This window comes from Lissotriton vulgaris, unplaced genomic scaffold (genome assembly GCF_964263255.1).
Source record: "Lissotriton vulgaris unplaced genomic scaffold, aLisVul1.2 SCAFFOLD_763, whole genome shotgun sequence".
NCBI lineage: Eukaryota > Metazoa > Chordata > Amphibia > Caudata > Salamandridae > Lissotriton > Lissotriton vulgaris.
Window position 1 is genome coordinate 241924 of NW_028254011.1, and position 22558 is coordinate 264481.

The window sequence follows — 22558 nt, forward strand, 5'->3', positions numbered from 1 at the left end:
TGAGGCAGCCGGAGCATGGTAGAGACTGGAAACCATGGTACAGCAAATGGGCAGGAGTTGAACGGGTCGCTGAGGGTGTAGCTGCATGAGGGTACCTGCTGCCTGCATAACTGCAGTATTGAGCATGTGCAGGACAGAGAAGGGTAGTGAGCGCAGGGTGTAGGACAACTGGTGTCATGGGAGGAGACTGGTCCTCATCTCACTCCCATCGGATCTAATTCAGTGAGACTTGCGGCCACTTGAGAATCTGCAGGGTCGCAATGCAGTGGGCACCGGGCAGAGGCTTACAGCTATCTCTGCACTCAGGGAGGCACATCCGTTGGCTCTGGATACATACATGTCATGTGTGGTGCACTTGTTTGCTGTGATCTGCTCTAACGTATCACTGCCTCACAATGCGCAAAAACATCTGTTCTAACAAAATGTCTAGTACTCCCAAGACACAGACCAAGGACACTCCTTACCCCAGCAGAGATACAGTGAGTGCACAGCGTCAGGGCACTGGTTGCACCTTTCTGACCTCCTCTGCCCTGGGCTACAGTCCTGGTCGCCTATAGCACCCTTGAGGTTAAGTCTGTGAACAGACGGTACAGTGCACACACACACACAATGGCAGAGGCACCCGGGCAGCGCATGGGAGATGGAGCACCCTCCACATTACACCTAAAGTGCCAAGGCAGGATATATAGCACGCCGGCCACAGATGCCCACTCCAATACCGGAACAGCTGCACTGTGCGTTGCCTGTTTGTAGTCTCCCTTGGTGCACAATGCCTCCAGAGCAGACTTAAGAGATTAATTCAGGCTAAAAGCAAAGCCATATTGGTACAATGTAGCTGAAAGGCTTAAACTATTGTGACAAATGGGGCTTCTGTCCTTACACCATGAAATTAAACACCAACAATTTATTTGCACTTCTTGGGGGAAAATACTCTGCCATGCGCTAGTTAAACAGAAAAACTTCTGGTTAGGACAAGTCAATGAATTCAGCTAAAATTCCACGGACCTGATAATTCTCGCCTCAGTGCCTATTCCAATCATGGAGTCCCACTCTGCAACTCTGGGCAATAGCTTGCTTAATCTCCACAACGGCCCCCACAACGCTAAGGATGCCTGGCCTCCACCTTGGGGGTGCCCGGGAGTGGACGCCTCACAGGGAAAGCCAGGATGGGTTCGACAGCGGTATTCGTACAAGCGTCTTGAGACCCTTGCGGGTGAGTAGTGCGCTATACAAGTATCAATTTACATTTATCAATTTACATTTCTTGAAATGTGACCTTTTTACGCGCACGCTGCATCACTGGTTCTCTTTTCAGAATGAATAATTTTACAACTTCACCTGGACACTTGGCAGCCATACTTCTGAGCTCTGGTGCTCTTATGTTCTTTTAGAGCCTAGCACGCCACTTCTATTCTAGGACTTCTCTTGCTTAACACTTTTCTTTCCTGCCTCCCATTCCAACCAACCTGTCTCTCAAGCCTCTGCGAACGGTTCTACGTAGTTACATAACGACATTTGACACAAACTTTAATATTTCGAACGTAACAAGATGTAAAAATTCTGAATGCAATCATGGTTCTGTTCTACACAATAGACTGTATAAAGTATATTTTCCTTTGTATAAAACGTGCCATTGGAGTCTATGTTCGCTACAGAAAAAATTAAATAAAACAATACATAAAAACCGAGCCAGTTACCACCTCCTGTATCGATAGCCTTAAATAACAGTTAGCAAACTTCTAATAAATACTAAAACGCCAAAGACTACAATTGTGCATGATCCTCTCACACCACCCATCTATCCCACTCTTCAGTAGTAGAACAAGTTTAGAGTTGAACAATTTTGACAACTCCGAAAGATAAACCCCTTACTTGTAACGAAATGCCATAATCATACCCAATAAATAAACAGACAAGACACTGTTTTCGTGGAGAAAATTGCTGCAGGTTTATTAGCATACCAACTATGCCAACATGGTGGGTAATCTTACAGGCGATCCAAAGACAAGCTGCCCTTGCGGCCTACCACCTGATGGGCCAACTTGCATCGTGGCCTTGGCCAATCGGTGCTTAGCGGTTATGGTGACGGGATAGCCCCTTCCACTTCTGGTGTACCGTCAGTCCACCCCATTACTCACGCCCCCCCACGAGGAGCAGAGCGTTCAAGCGACCCCCGGTTGTACAGGTCTCCAACGACCCATAGGACAGGCGGGTCGCCGTTGCACCTCAGGGTCCACTGTGATGACTTCCTGGGGATATTAGGCCTCCGCACCCTTTGTGCTCCTGAAGAAGGTACCCCTGAGTACCTTTCCACCTCTGGATTGCCCTGTAACTCCGCCACAGCCCTGGGTGTGGCGACAGTCGTAGCCAGGACCCCCACAAAGGCCGGCATTCCTAATTACATCCTGCTATTTCTAGAGCCTCTTTCTGGTCCAGCAAGAGCAAGTCCCACACTGGACAGGTGCACCCCATCCTCATAACGACTCCCTGTGGACTTTGGCATGCCGCAAGCCATGCCTGAGCAACAGAACTCCCATTGTTCTGTGACTCTGTGCATGGCATTGTTAACTCAACGCAGTTGACCCTCCTGCGCACAGCCTCAATATCCTCCCCTGACCGAGCTCCATGCCAAAAGAGCTGGGGGGGGGGTGATCTCTGACCACCAAGGTTCACCTGTCCCCAACTTGTTCCTTAGTTTGCACATTGTGGTCTTCATTTCTTGAAGCAATGTCCTCTTCCTGTGTGAGCCTGTTGCACCAGAGGCACCGGCTTACCATTGAGCATAGCTCCTTGGTACTTCCTCAAACACCCTGTGGATATGGCGTGCAGCAACCATGTCTAATAACTCAAAACCCCTTCTGCTCAGTGAATTTAACCATAGCGCTGCTACACCAGGCAGGGGGGTTTACATGTCCCTAATTGGTTCCTTAACTCACACAAGCAGGGCCCTCTTCCCCAAGAAAGTCAAATCATTCCCTCCCAGGTGTAAGACCAGGACGTTAAGAGTAGAGGCCCCCTCCCCAGTCTCAATGTATATATCCCTAATTGATTTAGGCATGGTGCAGGCCAGGTGGTATGCCAGTAGTAACTGATAGATCATCTGTGTAGCGTGGTATGGGGCAGGCAGTATTTGGTGCCAACCAGTAGAAGTGTTACCTTGTACTGATTGGCACCGAATACTGCCTGCCCCATACCACGCTACACAGATAATCTATCAGTTACTACTGGCATACCACCTGGCCTGCACCATGCCTAAATCAATTAGGGGATATATTCATTAGTGCCTGTCCCCCTCTGCTCTGTGCCTGCCCCGCTTAGATGCACTTCAGAGCATGTGGCCAAGAGCATAGAATGTCCGTAGTCATGAAATCATAATAAGCCACACACTGAACAAAGGACATACCTAACTGTCTCTAAGGTAAAGACCTTGGATGACCCCAGACAGGCAAAATGCCAGAGACTTTGGATGCCACAAGCAGCCCTCTAGGTCAAAAGGACCAACATGTCCGAGACCAGCCCCATGTCTGTAAACCAAGCCGATCCCACAACCTGCTTCCACCTGGTCCTGAACTGACCCATCTGCATCCCCCTTCCGGATTACGCCCTATGTGCTTCATGCTTGCCAGCTTTACTGCTATATTCTTCAATTTTTTTTTTTTTACTGCAAATGAAAGAATAGTGTAATCCCAATCCCAATGTTTAACCCAAAATGCAAGCATAACTTGTCATGAGACATTCACCCTCTGTGCCTGAAGCGCAGCAAGCGTGGCAATAGAAATTACAGAGCTCAAAAGCCTCTATTTAACTTGAACTTAGATGACCCGGTACTAACTGGTCCTATTACCTGGAAAGGTGTGGGCGACCCACCTGGAAACTTATGGGTGCGGCCAGCCACCTGCATCGTATAACATGTGAAGCCCAAGCTGTTTAGTTGTTCACTCCTGCAAATAACCCCTACCAGGTAGGCCTGCCCGTACTCAATTCTGTCCCTTGAATTGGTTCTGAGTAGCCCTTCCATTTTCTGATAATCAGTGGCCATTTCTATTCTCAGAACCTAACCTCCGAGTAAGCCAATTCATGATGATTGCATTACCTTGTAATAAAGCTACCTCTTGTAGCGTTAACTTATTGTATCAAAACTAACCTACTCCAGTTATTACTAGAGTTATTGCTACGACTGTATCGAAACAAAGTTGTGATATAGCCAGTACCCCTGGGGAATAGTCTTTAGTGCCTCACCAAGTCCGTCAGTCCCCCTGTTCCTGATGGCCCCATGCCACCATCTTAGCACGGTTCACCTCCCAGAAATCGCTGGCAGATCCCATGCAAGAATTTTTTTTTTAAAAAAGGCACAGAAGATCAGTGCACTCTCCCCTTGAGACTTCAATTAAACGGGCTGGACAATGCCAGGTTCAACTCTGAAAAAGGGTGTATCCCTGTGTTTAAATTGGCGTGGTGTAGTCCCTCCCCCTGCAGTATCCATACCCAATTGTAATCACTGGAACTGCTCTGTACATAAATGCATGGAATAGTCCGGTAATATCTCACCATAAAAATCCATTTCAGAGGCATCCTCCGAGGTTCCATTTTATACCGTTCCATTCCTATGCATGTTCGGGTCTCTCCTTCTGGTGACCCTTCACTACACACCTTTGCACGGACATCACTAGTGAGACGCTCTGGGTTTGAAGCCCCACAAGTTAACCAACAATCTATTCCAACTAGCCCTATTTGGGGTAAAGTTCTAGTGAATCCATTATTGAGGTCCTCACAATAGAGCCGTGGATTGGGGATCTGTAGGAACGGAATGCATTCTCTACACCATATTGTAATGCTCCTAGTATGCTGATTGTGCTACTACAGTGACAAAATGTGGCCCCAAGCCTGTATGTGGAGCAGTGATACACTTAATCGCAATTACTCCACCCCTCCCCTAGTCAGGGACCAAGAGTGGATGGAAAAGAGAGACATATTCCTGTTCAAAAATACCCCATTCTGCTTACCCTACGTTAGTTTTTCGAAGCTTCCCCTGCCTAAAATTCACTTGATATCATCGTTCGTGTACCACCTCCCGTTTCATAAATGTATATAATATGCCGCTAGCCTGCAGGTGGCCACTGGCAGTCAGCAGGGTTCCATTTGTACGAAAAGTGCTCTTCAATTCTACTATTGTTAGGTACACAACTCAATACAGTCACTGTGATGGAACAGTATTTCCAACCCATCAAGCTCTTTTCCCATCTGAGGTGTGTTAAAAGATTGCATATTCAGGGTCAGCCAAGTTCTAACTGCATATTACTTACCGCCGACAGACAGCACATGCAGACGGGGATGGGCCAGTTTAACGAACAAAGCAGGAACGCCCGGACTGCTAACCACCTGCATGCCCCGTAGTAATGGTGAAGTGTCACCCATGGTTGTAGAACCGTCCTATTATACTGAAATTAGGAACATGTGGAGAAGTGTGGCTCACTGGTTAGAGGTGGCAGACCCAGAAGCAGAGGTCGGCCCGGGACCAGGGTTCAATTCCCGACGCGGCAGGGTACGGAACCAATGTCAGCGGGTTCGATAAATCTCGGCTCTGTGCCTCTCTAACCATGGGTCCCACGCTGCAACTCTGGGCAATAGCTTGCTTAATCTCCACAACGGCCCCCTCGCTGCCGGGGATGCCTGGCTTCACCTTGGGGATGTCCAATAGGGACCATCTCACAGGGAAAGCCAGGACGGGTTCCCCAGCGGTACACAGCGCCAAGAAACCCTGGGGTGAACGTGCGCTCTACAAATTCATACTAACATAACATAACATGTCGGCCAGGTGCCATACAGTGTTAGAAAACACTCCTACCAATGTGTTGAACCCGAGGTTATTACATTGCTTCATTCTCTTTTAACCGAGTTCTGCCTGATATCCTTTGCACTAGTTGTAGACGCTTTGTATAGCGCGAACCTGCCCAGCAGGTAATGGAGCGCTTCACGTGAGGACCCTTTACCTTCCACAAGGACACAGACAATTATTGTAGAAAGGGATTTGCCCAGGATCAACGGTTTGCGAGTCGAGCCAAGACTCTGACCACATGCTGCAGGCACAGGAAAGTGCACTTGTTTAATTACCAGTTGAGAACCTTGCCGCCTGTGTATTTCCGCGCAGGAACATTGATGTTTCAATCATGTACCCACAACTCGTTCCTCGAGGGGACTGAACTAAGAGGGTAACTAACAGAGTTTTAAACAAAGGACGCTGTAACTTAATGCCTGTTCAAGTATGTGATACACCGCGCAGGAACATTGATGTTTCAATCATGTACCCACAACTCGTTCCTCGAGGGGACTGAACCAAGAGGGTAACTAACAGAGTTTTAAACAAAGGACGCTGTAACTTAATGCCTGTTCAAGTATGTAACACGTGTATCACTATCCCTTCTGTGGCCGGGGAGAAACATGTTTGTGTCCTTCTCCCTGCAGTAATCAATTTCCAATTGTATATCAATATAATCCTCCGTAGATGACTGCATGTAATTGTCATCATTTACATCACAATGTTCAACCAATTAACGGACAGGCGACCGGAAGAAATGCACCTAGGCAGATAACTAACAGTGTTCCATCATTTGGCTTCATATTCCTATTATAACAAACTCTCCTTCATGATTTCCTTCCTTACAGCCATATGCACGAACATCCCCGTGTATGAGGAGCTCTGGAGTTTTACCAACCCCATAATTCGAGCAACAATCTTCTCACAATGGTGAAATATGTTATGTGCTAAGATTCCAGCTATGCAGGCAGTCATTTCGTAGATACACCCCCACGCTGGACAAGTTTTCCGACTTCACCCCACAAACCGTTGCACACGGTATCCTGGAGGATGCAGGGAAAGTGTAGGATTTCTGATACCATGTGAAAAGCTACACGAGATCTTGAAAGAGGCTTGCTTCCAACCAGGTTGAGCTATGAAGCGCTCGCGTTCATAGATTGCATGCCGCTTTTAGAGGTTATAATTAAGATGAATTATTGCGCGAGAAAACAGGTAGCGTCCCACCAGGTGCCAGTGGAGAGGGTGAAAACGGCGCGCAGTTCGCATGGCACCAAGTGTGACACAGGTGACCCTCAGGCTTCCCCCCCCTATGAGTGCTCATCTTGCTTGCATGCACCCATCATCCCAAGCCCAGTCAAAATGCGGCAGACTGGAGGCCGGGCACCGGACTATAAAAATCCTGCCCAGATCCCCCCAGACGACTGGCTCCACCCAACCCGGCTGTTGGAGTTAAGGACACAGGGAGGGCCCCACGGCTCCCATTGTAACGCAAGCAAGCCTGGCGCCCCACACCAGTTTCCACATAGGCTGTTCCCTAAGCAGGACTCAGGCCTAGCACCATATCTGCTCTTACCTAGACCATTGAGTAAAGAGAGAGTCAAACTAAATCCCACGCTTAGCCCGGTTGGTAGAGGGGCAGCAACAGCACAACGGTACAGGGGACCTCGGACGCCCGTTGGGCCGCACCTGGGACTACTATCAAATGAGCCAGGGGTCTGAAATCCAACTAGCCACCTACTCTGTGTCTTGTCTGTCTTTATGCCGGCCTCAGCTCAGCATGAAACCCAACATTGTACTTCCAGGGAACACCTGGCGGGCTGCATGACACGTGGCAGGACCATTTTCGTAAGTGGAGTTCTAAGAAGAATAACCTTTAGACGATATCTTAGGAGGGACAGTTCCGACAGCAGGGGTTTGCTAAATGGGGATATTCTTGTGCCATGGAATATAAGAGCACAAGGTGACATATTTCAAGGACACTTCAACAAGGGTTTGTCCAAAAATAGAAGCTCTTGCTCGCTGTAAGAACAAGGTCCTTATAACTGGAGACTCCAGGGCAAACTGCTGCGTAACCGAGAAAGCATACCGCATACTCTGCACTCAGTCTATTTTTATTTATTTCTTCTATCACAAGGAGACTGATTGATTCTGGTTTTAGTCGCACACCATGCCTCTGCAATCACAGCACCAACGAACCCAAAAAGAGGTCGGAAGTGCCAGTAATCATCAGATGTTTGTGAGGCCAGCCCGTAACTCCAACGGTGACATTTGACCCCTGGGATGACACCTCTCCTCTTTGCAACAAGGGCATCCTCGCGACCATGGGATGTGTCTTGACCATCAGTGGTGGTGCCGCCAAGAATCCGTCTGCAGTTTCCTCCATCTTGCACTGACCCTGGCAGTCTGTCTTAGACTAACAGTCAAGTTCACGGCATGAACGCCTTGCAAACACAATGATGCGCATGTGCAAAACTTCGGCCTGTGACTGGAATTTAGGCTGAAAACACGCGTTGAAAGGCGAGTGTGCGGTGTGCATTTAATTCATACGAGGCTGTCCTCACTACCACACAATAAAGTGGATTTCCGCCATTTTTTTCTCCCTTTCACAATGGTATCGTTTGTGGTAAAACTGCATTCCAAAGTGCTTACTTCTTAGACTAAACTTCAGGGGCGGAGAGGGGTTGGGGGAGGAGCGAAGAGGGTAGGGGGATTGTTGGGGCGATGGAGTACAGGGGCCGATCTCCCACACCGGGCTGGCAGCTCAGCAGTTAAGCTCCTCTTTGATCGATGGCACGGATTGCAGATGTGGCCGACATCTTTGTTGCTGCCAACTTGACATTTGTGGGCTGCCCATGTCCACGAAGGGGACCCTCCTAAGAGGGCGGCCCCTTTAGTGCCACAGGATGGCACACAGGACAGCCCAGCCTCGCGAGATCCCTTTGGGGTCCTGCTCGTCGTTTCCAGCCCAGGTGGGGGAAGGGAAGAGGTACAAGTGCCTCCCCTGCCCAGCTAGCGGCCTCTTTCTCCTCACCCCTGATGCCATTCACACCATATGGGCCCTCCCTCCCCCCCCCCCACCGCCTGGCCTCCCCATAGGGGTTGCCTGCAGTAAGGCCCACAGCCTGGCTGTGTGGTGGTACGCAGGCCTGGTGTGTGTCGAGAAGACAACACCGATGGCCAGGCAGACCCAGTGGCGTGGGGGTGCCCCGGCGGCGCGGGCCTATGCCCGAGGCCTATGCCACCCGCGCATCCAGTTCCTCGAGACAATGGCGGAGGCGCACTTTACCAGCTGTGTCCTGCCGCGTGTCGCTTTCGCCACCCGTTTCCTCGCTCAGCTCCAGTTTAAATCCCTGCTAACAAGTACAAGGCATGGTTGACTTCCATTTAGACTACAAGAAACTCTAAATTGTACTAGGTACAGGTGAACACCATTCTGAGGTAATCTTTGTCATTTTAAGATATGACTAGCTTTAGGTTGGCCTTATTTAATACATTTTTCAAAAAGGTACAATAAGAAGTGCAGAGCGAGAGAGTGGGCTTTTGGTGAGGCCCTTCATGATGTGCTTGTCTTGGTTTGGCATTGCCTCGGATGGGCTACCTATCAAGACCATGGCAATTCATGGATGGCTACGTTGTCCTTTTTGTGATCCCATTAAGTTTTGGTTGATAAGGCACAATTTTTCATACAATTGATGCAACAGGATTTGTTGCTTGTAATTCAGAGCCATTTTGTGTTCTGTGAAGTATTGACTTAACTGGCTCTAAAACAATTTATATTTTGATTTTTGTCTTTACTGTTTGTCTTTATGACAGGCAGAGAAGTCCACAGTGCTGTTCACTAATCACCCTTTCTAGTTCATTTGTTTTACTTTGCTGTCACGATTACAAGTTGTTCGATATATAGCCTTTGTTCACAAAAAGATATGCATGCACACATGCTTTTTTTTAAAGATGCGGTGAACGTCCCCCCACCCCCTTTGTATCACCTATTCAACACTTCATGCCTTTTAAATGCAGGATTTAAAACACAAACTTCATCTTCTGACTCCTTCTTTAACACTGTTAATAGCTTAACACTGTGAATGCAATCTGTTCATCAAAGGCCTCATTCCCACCCTCTATATCGTTGTAGCCCAAAATGTGCTTCATTGGGGGGGTTTTCTAGGACAACTGAGAGTAAAGCCCACAAAGTCGACCAACTATTACCAAACGCTTCCTCTAATAAATGGCCTGACCTATTGGTTTTGCCAGTGCTTATTAACAACTGTTGTAAACTGTTGATAACTCTTTCTGAGATGCAAATAGGATTTTCAGGGTGGTCAATAAATCCATCCGGGTGTTCTATACCGGACCTCCACAATGATTAATCGACCTTGAGTTACCAAGCTTTTTGGGAATTACAATTTCTCTCTTTCCCACACAGCTGAAGGAGGTTTTCCGGAAACAGTTAGAAAAGGCAGAACTGGAAATCAAAAAGACCACAGCAATTATTGCAGAATATAAACAGGTAAGGCTGCTGCATTCATTCGAAGAGGCCTAGAAAGCAGCGATCAATATTTGCAAGTTCCAGTTTAATGTACCTGATTCGCCAAGCCGTATGAACATTTTCTGTTTCTCCCTATTAGATTTGTTCACAGTTAAGCACGAGGCTGGAGAAGCAGCAGACGGCTAACAAGGAAGAGCTGGAGATGGTGAAGGTGTGTTGGGAAGCCTGTAGCATTGAGGGTGGTGGAAAGCAGCTTGCTGGAGTGTTCCACATTTGCTGTATTTGCTTTTAGGGGGTGTTTAGCATAAGCTCTATTTGATGTTCTCTTCGGGGGATGCGCCCACGTTTACCAGCTACATTGGCTTGCACAGGCACCTCCTTGAGCATGAGAGGTTATATTTTGTTAGAGTTGAGGTCAGAAACTCTTAAATTCTTTCACAGTGCATGATGGACCTCATCAAATTGACCCTAAGACCAGAATGTCACAAACCATTACTGACAAGCTAAGTGTTTTTGTGATGGTAAGCTTTAAGCTGCTGAGGAATATATCATAACCTTCCTGAGCTGTAAGGATCCAACACTAAAATCCCAACACATTAGGTCAAGTGTCTGCTGCTTTATAGGTGTTTCAAGCATTAACATCCTGAAATCTTAGGTCAGTTATCAGCTGGTATGAAGATGTTTCCAGCCAGCACTAACACCCCAACACCTGAGGTGAGTGAGCTGTTGACCAGTAGCCATTTCCAGCAGTAATATCCTCACATCTTAGATAAGGTGTCGACTGCTCTGTAGGTGTTTCCACAGCTAACGCTAACATCCCCACATTGTAGGCCAGTTATCCACTGGTTTGTAGGTGATTTTTTGTGCTAGGTTAGTTGTCTGCTGCTCTGGGCATTTCTGATGCTGATATCCCATCATCCTTGCTGCTCTGCAGGCGATTCCAGCATTAGCATTTCCACAACTTAAATCATCTTCCTACACGTCCCCAGGCTTTTTCTGAGATGGCACCAAGACCTCGTAGGTTGTTGACTGGCATTCAAGAGGTGTTCACAGCAATGCCTTCCTAACATCTTAGACTGCTCGAATTTAGTTCTGTGGGTGTTCCTGGCAAATGTAGATACACATTGTAAGTCAGTCGTTGGCAGCTCTGTGTACCAGCAACAGTACCTACCCCCTCCATTTTAGGTCAGGTGTCCGACTCTGAAATGTTACCATCTGAGATCTGTCTTTGGCCATTTAAGATATTTCCCGCAGTTATACATGTTCAACCTCCACACATTCCTGCTGACACTGAAAGGGTGTGTGTGTAAAACATGTTGCACAATGCATGATTTTGTCACCCATGCCCCACTACAGACTAGTCTTGAACTGATTCTAAAATCTATATAAAATGGTAATATAATGTTGGTTTGTTCTTCAGATGTAAGATTAATGTTAGTTATGCTGATTCGGTCTTCCCTCACAGAGCAAAGTAATGTCCTGCGTACAATGCAGCGAGATCTTCAGCAAAGAAGGAACACTACGCCCCTGCGGTTCGGGGAACGACCCTCTAAGTGCTGAAGCCTCAGACGATGAAAAGGTCATGCTGGAAAAGCACCTGCGCCAGATGGAGCTGGAGCTGGCACAGACCAAATTGCAGCTTGTAGAGGCCAAGTGCAAAATCCAGGTACAGTGACAAAGCCTCTGTTTGGCGCTTTCCACCCAAGAAGATTGTTGCGTGGCATAGGCCGAAATTCTCTTCTGCTCAAAGCCTGGTGCATAACCTATCTACAGTGGCACAGCTTTTTCTTTGTGTGCTAAACTTAGAGTCTTCCCACCAGAGAAGATTTATGCGGCATGGAGTCAGCTATGTCTCCTTTTCTGGAGCCCAGGTGCTAGCTCTAGTTATGACCGCATGATTTTTGTTACGTCCACTTTAGTCAGACACTTTGCACCAGGTGTCATTGTTTAGCGCACAGAGAGCAGGACCTGCTACCTGTGGTGGGAAGAACGTTCATGCTGGGTGGGACTTTGGAGGCGGTGGGGTGTCTGTGATGTTGGAGACTTGTGTTTTCTCGTAGGGTGAGGAAGAAGACTTCAGGTAAAGGACAGAGCTATGTTTGCTAAGAGTAAATTAAAGTTGGAGGTGTGATGCAACTTGGAAGGGAATGGAATATATTGTAAAACACACAAGGTGATGGACGGAATGTTGCACATTGGCAAAACATTCACCCCCAGTCACACATCTGGGTTTAATCCATCGTTATTTTGCTCACCAACGTCACCCCAGTTCAGACATGGCCATATGCAAATCAGTCTTGACCCTGTGGATCATGGGAACAGTCCAGCCCGAACAGCCAAGCCATGTCTTCCCTGGACCGGAATCAAGCATCCTAGGACCGGTTTCTGGCTATCAGCGGTCATCAGCCTGGATAGCTTGACTCCAGTGGCGTAGTGAGCACGGGACCCACGTCTGGGCATACCCTTCCCACATAGGGCGAACAGCAAAACACACAAGGTGATGGACGGAATGTTGCACATTGGCAAAACATTGCATTTCATATATTTAGAGGCTTCACTTTTGATGACCGAGAAAAGACTAAAGCACCCAGGAGGGCTTGGGTATTTTTTACGGCGGTAGTGGCAAGTGAAATCCAGCAAGAAAGGTGCAAGAAATTGGAGTATTAGCTAATAGGCATTAGAACCCACCTCAAATAATAATCACAATCCTTGTCAAGGTGAACGACAAAAGTCACAAAATAAATACACTCAACTATCTTATTGCTTGGCACAAAGCAGTCAGGCATAACTTAGAGACAATGTGCAAAGTATTTATGCAGTACTAAAACAATAATAAAATAGAATTGCAAAAACAATAAAAAATCCTAAACGAATAATACAAATAGAGTATAATTTTGTTAACAAAATTATATAAAAATGATAAAAGTCCATAAAGGGGAACTGTAGTTATGAATTTGTAAAGGTTTCAGTAAAATGGCACCAGTAAGCAAAGTACTGGCCGTGGTAGAACAGGACCCCTGGACTCAATTTGACGCGGACTGCAAGAGAGTACCGGTTAGATTCACCAACCAGGTTTGTTCTGGTCAAAGATTTGCTTTCAGACTTTAGCCCTTTAATCCCAATCCACCACAGGAGTACACTTCCGAAGTCCCCCAGGACCTTTGGGGAGGTAGTTAGAGAGAGAAATAGTAGCAAGTAGAGGCCACAACAGGATCCAGTCCTGATCAGTTTGGCAGTTGCGTCTTGTTGTGTTCTTGCAGCTTTAACAAGAGGTCAAACGTATGACCCTTGGAGTCCAATTCCTTGCCCTGGGTACAAGAGGGAGAGCAGGTCCAGCCTTCAGGGCTCTTCTCAGGTCACATACAGCAGGCCAGGCATTCCTCTGTTCTTCTCAGGTCCAGAGTGTTCTGATTTCAGATTCTGAGAGTGCAATTTTTTATACCCAGAACCAGCCTGTTGGCAGGGACAACCCCTTTATCTAACCCCTAAACATGTTCTGATCAGTCCTCCCCTCTTCCCTTGGGTTTGGCTCGAGCCTGGCTAGTGAACCAAAAGGCAGAGGCACACTAGGTGTCGGGTCCTTTTGTGTCTGCTGGGGCAGACCCCTTTCAAGTGTGATCAGGGCATAGCTCTTCCCCAGCCATCCTGTTGAAGACTCACTTCCCTCTACATCCAGACCCTGTATCCACTATCTCACTTCATACACATTTCCTAGTGGGGGAGCCATTAACAGCCTAGAAGCAGCTGGCCACTCACAGAAAGGCCCCAGAAACCTAAGGCCTGGAAATGGCAACATTCTAAAAGAGTCATTTTCAGAATAATTTAAATTCTAACGTTACCATTAAAGAGCATTTTAAATTGCAATTAAAATTAGTAGAAGAAGTATTTCTCTAGCTGCTCCTAAACAGAATGTATTACTTATTAAACGTAATAAAGCAAACCGGTGTTAGTCTATGGAAGGCTAGCCTTGCCACAGGAAAAAACGGCTTTTGAGTTTTTTTTACTACCTGGTCACGAAAACCTTAAAGAAGCATGTCCTACCTTTTAAATATCTTGCAACATCTGGCCCTATGAGCATTTAGAACATACTTTAGGCGTGACCTATAAGTATTAAAAAGGATGGTTTATACCTGCCAAAGGTTTATTTTCCCTGGACAAAATTGCAGATTAAACTTGCACTTCAGTGTGAAATGGCCGGCTAGGGAGCTACTTTAGTCAGTGGCACAATGAGTGCTGCAGCTCACAAGTAGCGTTTACTTTACAGGCCCTTGGTACAGGTAGTACCATATACTAGGGACTTATAAGTAAATTAAATGTGCCTATGAAGCATATGCCAATTTTATCATGTTTAAAGTTAAAAGCACACTAACTTTACCACTGTTTAATAGGGGTAAAGTGCACAGCGTTCTAAGGCCAACAGAAAACGGGTTCAGCAGTTGGAGAGAAAAATCTGGGGTGGTCCTGCAGAAATGGCACATTTCCCAAAAAAAAGGGATGAAGAGCCCCTTGCATTGCAAGAGATGTCCATGCTTTTGTTAGGAGAGGTGGTTATTGGAGGAGGGAAATGTCTCTTCTGAGGGAGGAGGAGATATTTTGGCTTTTAAACATTAGTAAAGGTGATGTCTCTTCTCCCCATGTGTGGCAGTAACAGCAGTGCTTTTCCTCTCAGTTACGATGCAAGCATATTGGGAGCCCCAGGTAACATTATAGCTGGCTCTGTTGTCATTAAGTTTCCTTAGCAACAAGGCCATTTTTAGCTGTTTCCTGAAACAGCGCATGAACTGTTGCTTGTGAGGATCTTTTGTTGGGCTTCAGCCTGCCCATTACTTACCACTTTTTAAGTTTGTCACCCTCATTTTTTGTGTTTTAGGTGGAAGGATTTTTGACTCACATTCTTTAGATTTACCATACACGCACAGATGGCAGCTTTGAGTCCGCACACATCAGATTGCCGGAATGTGTTATAATAGATGCCCTCAAGCTAGAGACGTCCATGCCTGAGAGACATCCATATCTTCTCTTTCCCGCAAAACACAACCGCCATACTAATCGGGAGAAGGAGAAAGTTGGTGCACTCACCCTCGAGGAGACCCCTGCAAAGGAAGTCGCCCTGCAGCATTGACCCTGTATCGCCAGCTGCCTGCCCTTCTTTTAAATAATTATGGTTAGCTCACTTTGGTAATGCGCCCACTCGGTGTTGTGTTTTAACACCAGTGTGAGAAGCTGTCCTTGTTCATAGATCTCACACTGTCCGGGCTATTGGGATTGAATAGCTTGTGCTCTCCAGAGTCACCCGATATATTATGATATTCCAAGTTAGGTGTGATTTGCTTGCCCAGTCCAGAGATGTCACATTTCAGCTCTAAGTAGCTCATCTAACCCACAGATCTCATGCTATGGTGTGTCTCTTACTTGGAGAATCTTAGCTCACAAACTTTAGCATTCTCAAAAATTGTAGTTTTACTTTTTGCAGCCTGATTGCAGAACAAGACTTAGTTGACGAATGGTTGATCTGTACATGGCGTTTAGCCATTCAGTGCTAAGAGACTACAACAATGAGCGTAGACCGTGTGAATGGAACGCAAATATAAACATGCGAGAGCCATTGGTTAAAACCTTAGACCTGGAAGTGGCTCATGGTTTGCCCACATGCGTACTGATCAACCACACCTGGGCCAGCAACCAAGGACGTTTCCACACTCAAATAGGAATACAGTGTGGCAGAGTTTGCTTTCAGCATCTTAGAATGAGGGTACATGTCCCAGGGACGTCTCCACTCCTGATCAGTAGCTGGAAAAGAAAAGTTGTTCAGAGTTCCCATCAAAAGCAGTATATAAGTGTTTGCCAAAGTTTAATTAAAGACATCATGTGGGGAGGCTGGTCAACAGAACTTAAATAAGCATGGATTTATTTTTCAAGCTCCTCAACGGAGCCGCTACTTATCTCTCCCAGTGAAGGCTCTGGTGGAGGCCTCTCCCCTCTGTTAGGAGCTGTTTCTACAACTCCCTTCTCAGTTACAGGCTGGATCAACCCATCCTGTCTGGGCTGATCCTAAATAAAGTCAGGGAACCTACTACTTTTCTCATCTCACAGGCAAAGGCAGAGATCCCTTTGGGGCGGCTCCTCCGCTAAGGCAGAGGAGCGTGGCCTCCCAGGATCCCTTCTTCTCTGCCAGTACAGTGGCTGGCTTCTCGCCTGCTCTCCCACTTTGTCTTGAGCACCTCTCATTTATTTGTCCTCCGAATATCCCCGGTTAACACACCTTGATTTTCTTATTAAAAATAGAAGATCCCCTACTTTCCCAATGTAAAGCTGAAGACACCCTTCCTCACCCACTTAAAAAATCTCTTGCACTAATTACCAAGCATTGCCAAACCCAATAGTTCTCACCTATGCAAGATCCATTGGCTTTGTCAATGTTTTTAGCCATGTTGTACTAGTGCAGCATGCTTGAAAGCACTCTGACGCAGCCAGCCTTGACCGCATCATAGCTCTTTTTTCTTTTTCAACCATGCTGCACAGAAGCTGCACTGCTGTACACCATTTTTAAAAAAAACATTGATAAAGTCAAGTAGCTCCATTATTTGCCTTTGATAATGTTTTAGAAGCCATGTTGTACAGCAGCATGGTTGAAAGTCATAGCACTTTTAAAAAATTTACTTCCAACAATGCTGCCCAACAGTGGTGCTGCTGTACAACTTGGCTAAGAAAACCTTTGAAAAGGCAATAAATCTCACTTTAAGGTGTGACCTATTGGCTTTGCCAATGCGTGTTCATCTGGTGCACACTGTAAGACTGTTGCCTTCAAGAACCGTAATACACAACGTATCCAACATTGGATCTTTTATATATTCACATGCCTGAATAATTCCCTGTCACCCGGGTGGGAATCCCTGATACATTAAAATAGCAGTATACAGTGTCAAATATACAACAAACAGTATATAATGTAAAATGGCCATAGGCCTAAAACACAGTATGTTTAATAACACATCCCCCTCATTTGAAAAAAAAAACTTCAGCAAATGAAGTGGAAGCTTAAGCACTCCTACCCATCCCCCTTCTCCTCCCCCCCCCCAAAGCCAGAGGCCACCATAGCTCAAATTTCAAAGCACAAGTGTGAGAATAAAATACAACGAGCCTCTGACCCCGGGAGGAGGGAGGGGTCGCATGTGAATATATAAACAATACCAATCTTGGAGAAATGGAGTTACAGGTAAGTAACTCATTTCTTCTCCAACTTTAGATCTTTTAAATATTCACATGCTTGAATCCGGATAACAAGCAGTACACATTATGAAATAAAACAAAGTGGAATGCAGGCTCACCTTCAGTGAAAGATGTTTCTCAGGATTGCCTGCCCCACTGCTGCCTCAGCTTCTGCGTCCACGTCTAGGCAGTAATACTTTGTGAACATTTGCCTGCTCCTCCAGGTGGCTACACAGCAGACTTCTCTCAAAGGCACCCCAGCATAGAGTGCTGCAATTAATGCCATGCCCCTGGTGGAATGGCCCCTCTCTCTTTCCTGGAGAGGATGATTGGCTTGACAGAATGCAATACAGCCTGAGAGCCAAAGTGCTATCCCCTGTTTGGACAGGGCTTGGCCTTTTTGTGGTTGTGCAAATGGTACAAATAGCTGGTCTGATGTGCGTATGTCATTTGTTTTGTCTATATAGAATTTGAGACATCTACGCAAGTCTAGAGAATGTAATGATCTTTCTGCTAGTGAAGATGGATTAGGAAAGAAGTGTCTAAGAATGACAGGCACATTCAAATGAAAGTCAGTGGGCACCTAAAAATACATTTAGGATTGGTTCTTAGTATCACTTTGTTCTTTGTTAACCAGAGAAAAGGGTGGAGAACTGGAGTTACAGGTAAGTAACTAATTTCAAATAATTGAAGAGAAGGGTGCAGTACAAAAAGCCATTACTAGATGCCACTGTGGAGCCAGTACCAACACCGGAGGTAACAGGTTGCAGCACTACGGGCTGCACCTAGGGGAACTGTGCAGATTGTATCAAGGTTGCAGTGCATTTTCTGGTATGAAGCACCTTCTGTTGCTGAGCAGCTTTAGGTGATATGGAGTTCAAGTTTAAGAGATCTGTCTAACGTGAGTTCTAGAGATTTGCTGAATTAACAGTCTAAGTGGTCATTTAGGACCTGTAGCAGATCTATCGAGAACTGCTCACCGATGGGAGAAAGAACTCAAACCCTTACGTACAAAGCAACTTTACAATCGCAAAGGCTCCGATTCATAAAATTGGAGCTTTTGCATCCGCAAAATGGCATTTTTTCATATTCTCATAACCCAAATTGTGATTTCGGTATCACAATATGGATTTGCAGATACATAACAAATCATTATTTGGAAGGGGCATGTTATGGGTGTCCCTTCCAGATATTGAATCCTTAAGGTACATATTAATATTTTGCAACCAAATTCGAGTTAGAAAACATTAATATTTCACCACTCCTCAAATTAGGTGCTAAGCACTTCGTAAACACGAAGGGGTCCTGTTGAGAGGCCCCCTTCCCATTTGTGAATGTGGATAAAAACATTTTAGGCTGAAAATTGTTGTAAAATGGTTTGTTTTTATAAAAATGCATCCAATTTTCTGTCTAGGAAAACTGGATGCATTAAAGAATTTAAAAAAAATTGCTTTATTTAAAAACAATCACAGACATGGTGGTCTTCTGACCCACATCTATTACTCTAGCCAATTGTACTGAGTTGCAAATTGTGACCTATCATTCAGTTTAAAGAGGTAGGTCGAATTGCAGCCTCCTTTTAAACATAGGTTGTTGGTTTGCAAAATACCAAGCAGTGCATTTGGTAGAAGCCGGTGCACAAATTGCAACCACTTCTACCAAATCTTATAATACATTCCAAATAAGACATCACAAACCAGTATTTGTCTCAATTTACAATTTCCTATTCGGAGGCCTTCAGAGCTTTATGGCTTAAACTTGACAGCTTTGGCAAAGAGTACTGCAAGGGAGTTCTATGTTTTACAGCGGCAACTCATTATTGAGATATCACAGCTGTGCGAGGTGAGAACCACTAGATCTGAAAGAAACACATTAGTATTAGATTCCTTAACTTAGAATATCCCCAGGCGTCAGTCTGGATCCGGAAACTTTTGCGTAGCAGTACCCCTGCGCGTCGGTAGGCGTCGTCTGCAGGCGTCCCCTGCGGCTCCGTGTCCGTCGTCGGCGTCGTGCGCCGTGATGACGTCGCTGGAGTATATAGACGCCGCCTCCGCGCGCTGACGTCAGTTCTTCTTTTTTCCGCGCCAGTAAGCGCTGATCCGAAGAGCAGTACTCCGGTCTTTTGACCAAGTTTTGTAAACTTCTTATACTTTTTTGGTGCCGGTAGGATGCCCGGTTTCAAGAATTGTGACGGTTGTGACCGCACGATGTCGGTCACGGACCATCATCGACTCTGCCTCCGGTGCCTGGGCCCCGACCACGACGTGGACGCCTGCGTCGATTGCCGGGCCTTGACTAATAAAGCTTGACGGGAGCGGTCCCGCAAGCTGCTCGAGCTCCGGGTGTCGGCCCCGCGTCGAGAGCGGTCCCGGTCCGGCCGGAGGTCCAGGGAGCTTTCGAGGGAGCGGTCGCGGAGCCGTGCCGAGCGCTCCGGAAGTCGTCACCATTCGTCTGGTTCCTCAGGTAGGAAGCACAAGAAGTCGGGGCGTCGTCATCGTACCTCCGACTCCCCCCGACGCTCGCGCGACGCGGCCGGGGGTTCGGGTGACCCCACACCCGCGGCTCTGCGAGAGTCGCCGGCGCGGCCTGCTCCATACCCTCCGGTCCCTGGGCTAGGCGCGACGCCCGAGGAGATTGAGGCGTTCCTTATGGCCATGAGGGCGCTCACTCCTCCGACGTGCTACCGTCCGGGGGCCCTGGCGGTTCGGGTGTCCCTGCCTCGACGCCATCGGGTGCTCCGGCCCCGGTGCCGCCAACGGCTCTGACCCCGGCGCCGCAGGGGCCTTCGGGGTCGACGCCGGCTGGTCTCCCGGCCTCTCCGGCGCCGATTCCATCGGGGTTACCCCCAACACCGTCCCCGCGTGACGCCGGTTCTCTGGTGCCGGCTCCGGCTGGCGCCGGGGCTTCGGCGCCGGCTCCGGGCGGCGTTGTCCCCATGCCCTCCCCGAATCCGGACGCGGAGTCGGACCGGCGTCGCTCGACGCCGATGGGGCCTGTGAACCCCGAGGAGCCGGTCTACATTGTTGACTCCGAATATGGAGATGATGTAGAGTACGGAGAGGGTTGGGAGGGGTCTGAGGACCCTCTGTCACGTGAGTGTCAGTACGACGTGGACTGGACAGGTGATTTGGGTGATGCCAGTGGTCTGGACGACTCTCCTAACCCTGGCTTTGTCTCTCCTCCTTCCGTGGCATCGGAGGAGGGGGCTGCTTATTCAGTGGTGTTGATGAGGGCTGCCAAGGCCTTACACCTTGAGCTCCCCGTCGCGGCCGTGAGGCCTAACATCCTCACTGAGGTCTTCAAACCGCAGTCATGCCCACAGGAGCCACTGCTGCCGTTTAACGAAGCCTTGTCAGACGTTCTTTTGGGCACGTGGTCCAGGCCCTCTTCAGGTTCGCCTGTTGATAGGAACGTGGCCAGACGCCACCGTCCGTGCCCTGACGACCCCAAGTTCCTGTCCACCCATCCCACCCCTGAGAGTCTGGTGATCCAGGCCTCGACTTCCCAGACCGCATTCCCGTCGGCCCCGCCCGACCGGGAATCTAAGAGGTATGACCAGTATGGCAAGAAGGTCTTCTCGTCCCTGAGTTTGGGACTGCGGTCTTGCAACACCGCTTGCCTCTTGGGCCGCTACACCCACTCTGTGTGGGATACGGTCGCGGAACTGCTGCCAGAATGCCCCTTGGAGGTGCGGGCAAAGCTCGGCAAGGCTGTGGCTGAGGGCCGAGACGCAGCAAAATACTCCATACGGTGTGGTCTTGATACGACCGACTCGCTGGGCAGAGCGATGTCCACGACGGTGGCGATTCGTCGCCACGCCTGGCTGAGATCCGCCAATTTTTCGGCAGATGTCCAGAATGCCCTGATGGACATGCCGTTCGATGGCTGTCGCCTGTTTGGTGACAAGGCGGACCACGCGCTGGAACGCTTCAAGGACTCCAGGGTCACGGCCAAGTCCTTGGGTCTCTCGACCCAGCGCCAGCAAACGGGTTCGTTTCGCTCCTTTCGTGGCCAAGGAAGGGGCGTCCCCACACGTGCTGCCAGCCACGCGCCGCAACAATCTTACCAACGCGGTGGCGGCCGTGGAAACCGCCGTGGAGGCGGTCAGGTCAACGGCGGGGTCAGGCCACCCCTCCCCCCGCAGCGTCAGCCTCCAAATCCTCCTAGTCCGTGCTTTCAGGCCCATGTGACGCCAGTGGGTGGCAGGGCTCGCCATCACCACGCCCACTGGCGCACAATCACATCGGACAGGTGGGTGCTGCAACTCGTCCGAAGGGGCTACTCCCTCCCCTTCGAGACCAATCCTCCAGCCATGCCACCGCAGAACCACCGTGTGTCGGGGGACCACTTGGCACTTCTGCAGGAGGAAGTTACGGCCCTCTTGGCCAAGGGGACCATCGAGCGCGTTCCTGGGCGAGAAGTAGGGCGTGGTTGCTATTCCCACTACTTTCTGGTGCCCAAGAAGGACAAAGGGGGCCTACGTCCTATCTTGGATCTACGGAACGTCAACGGCTTCCTACGGAAGGAGAAGTTCAAGATGTTGACATTAGCTCAGGTCTTGGCTGCTCTAGACCCGCAAGACTGGATGGTAGCGTTGGACTTGCAGGATGCGTATTTTCACATCCCCGTCCTGCCGGCCCACCGGCGTTACCTGCGGTTCACGGTAGGCCAGGAGCACTTTCAGTTTATCGTGCTCCCCTTCGGCCTTACCAGCGCCCCACGGGTGTTCACAAAGGTGTTGGCGGTGGTCGCAGCCCATCTGCGCAGGTTAGGGGTTTCAGTCTTCCCCTACCTAGACGACTGGTTGTTGAAGGCGGGCTCGCCCCAGACAGTCGTCCACCACCCTTCAGATGACGGCAGACCTCTTGCACGAGCTGGGGTTCTCCATCAATGTGCCGAAATCACACCTGTGTCCCTCTCAAAAGCTCCTTTTCATCGGAGCGGTTCTGGACTCGGCGCAGTTTCGGGTTTATCCTCCGGAACGGCGGGTCCGGGATATACAGGCTTTGATTCCCATCTTTCAGCCGCTATCCCGGGTTTCGGTCAGG

General features: G+C 48.3%; 1 protein-coding gene across 3 annotated transcripts in view; it reads left to right on the plus strand.

Annotated features, from left to right (window-relative positions):
- Nucleotides 1-22558, plus strand: part of LOC147660681 (rab GTPase-activating protein 1-like) — a 225995-nt gene that overhangs the window by 197934 nt on the left and 5503 nt on the right. For all 3 annotated transcript variants that reach the window (XM_086951531.1, XM_086951532.1, XM_086951533.1), the window contains 3 exons: nt 10239-10322; nt 10441-10512; nt 11767-11967. In XM_086951531.1, coding sequence (XP_086807657.1) covers nt 10239-10322; nt 10441-10512; nt 11767-11967 — 357 coding nt within the window. The remainder of the gene's footprint in view (nt 1-10238; nt 10323-10440; nt 10513-11766; nt 11968-22558) is intronic.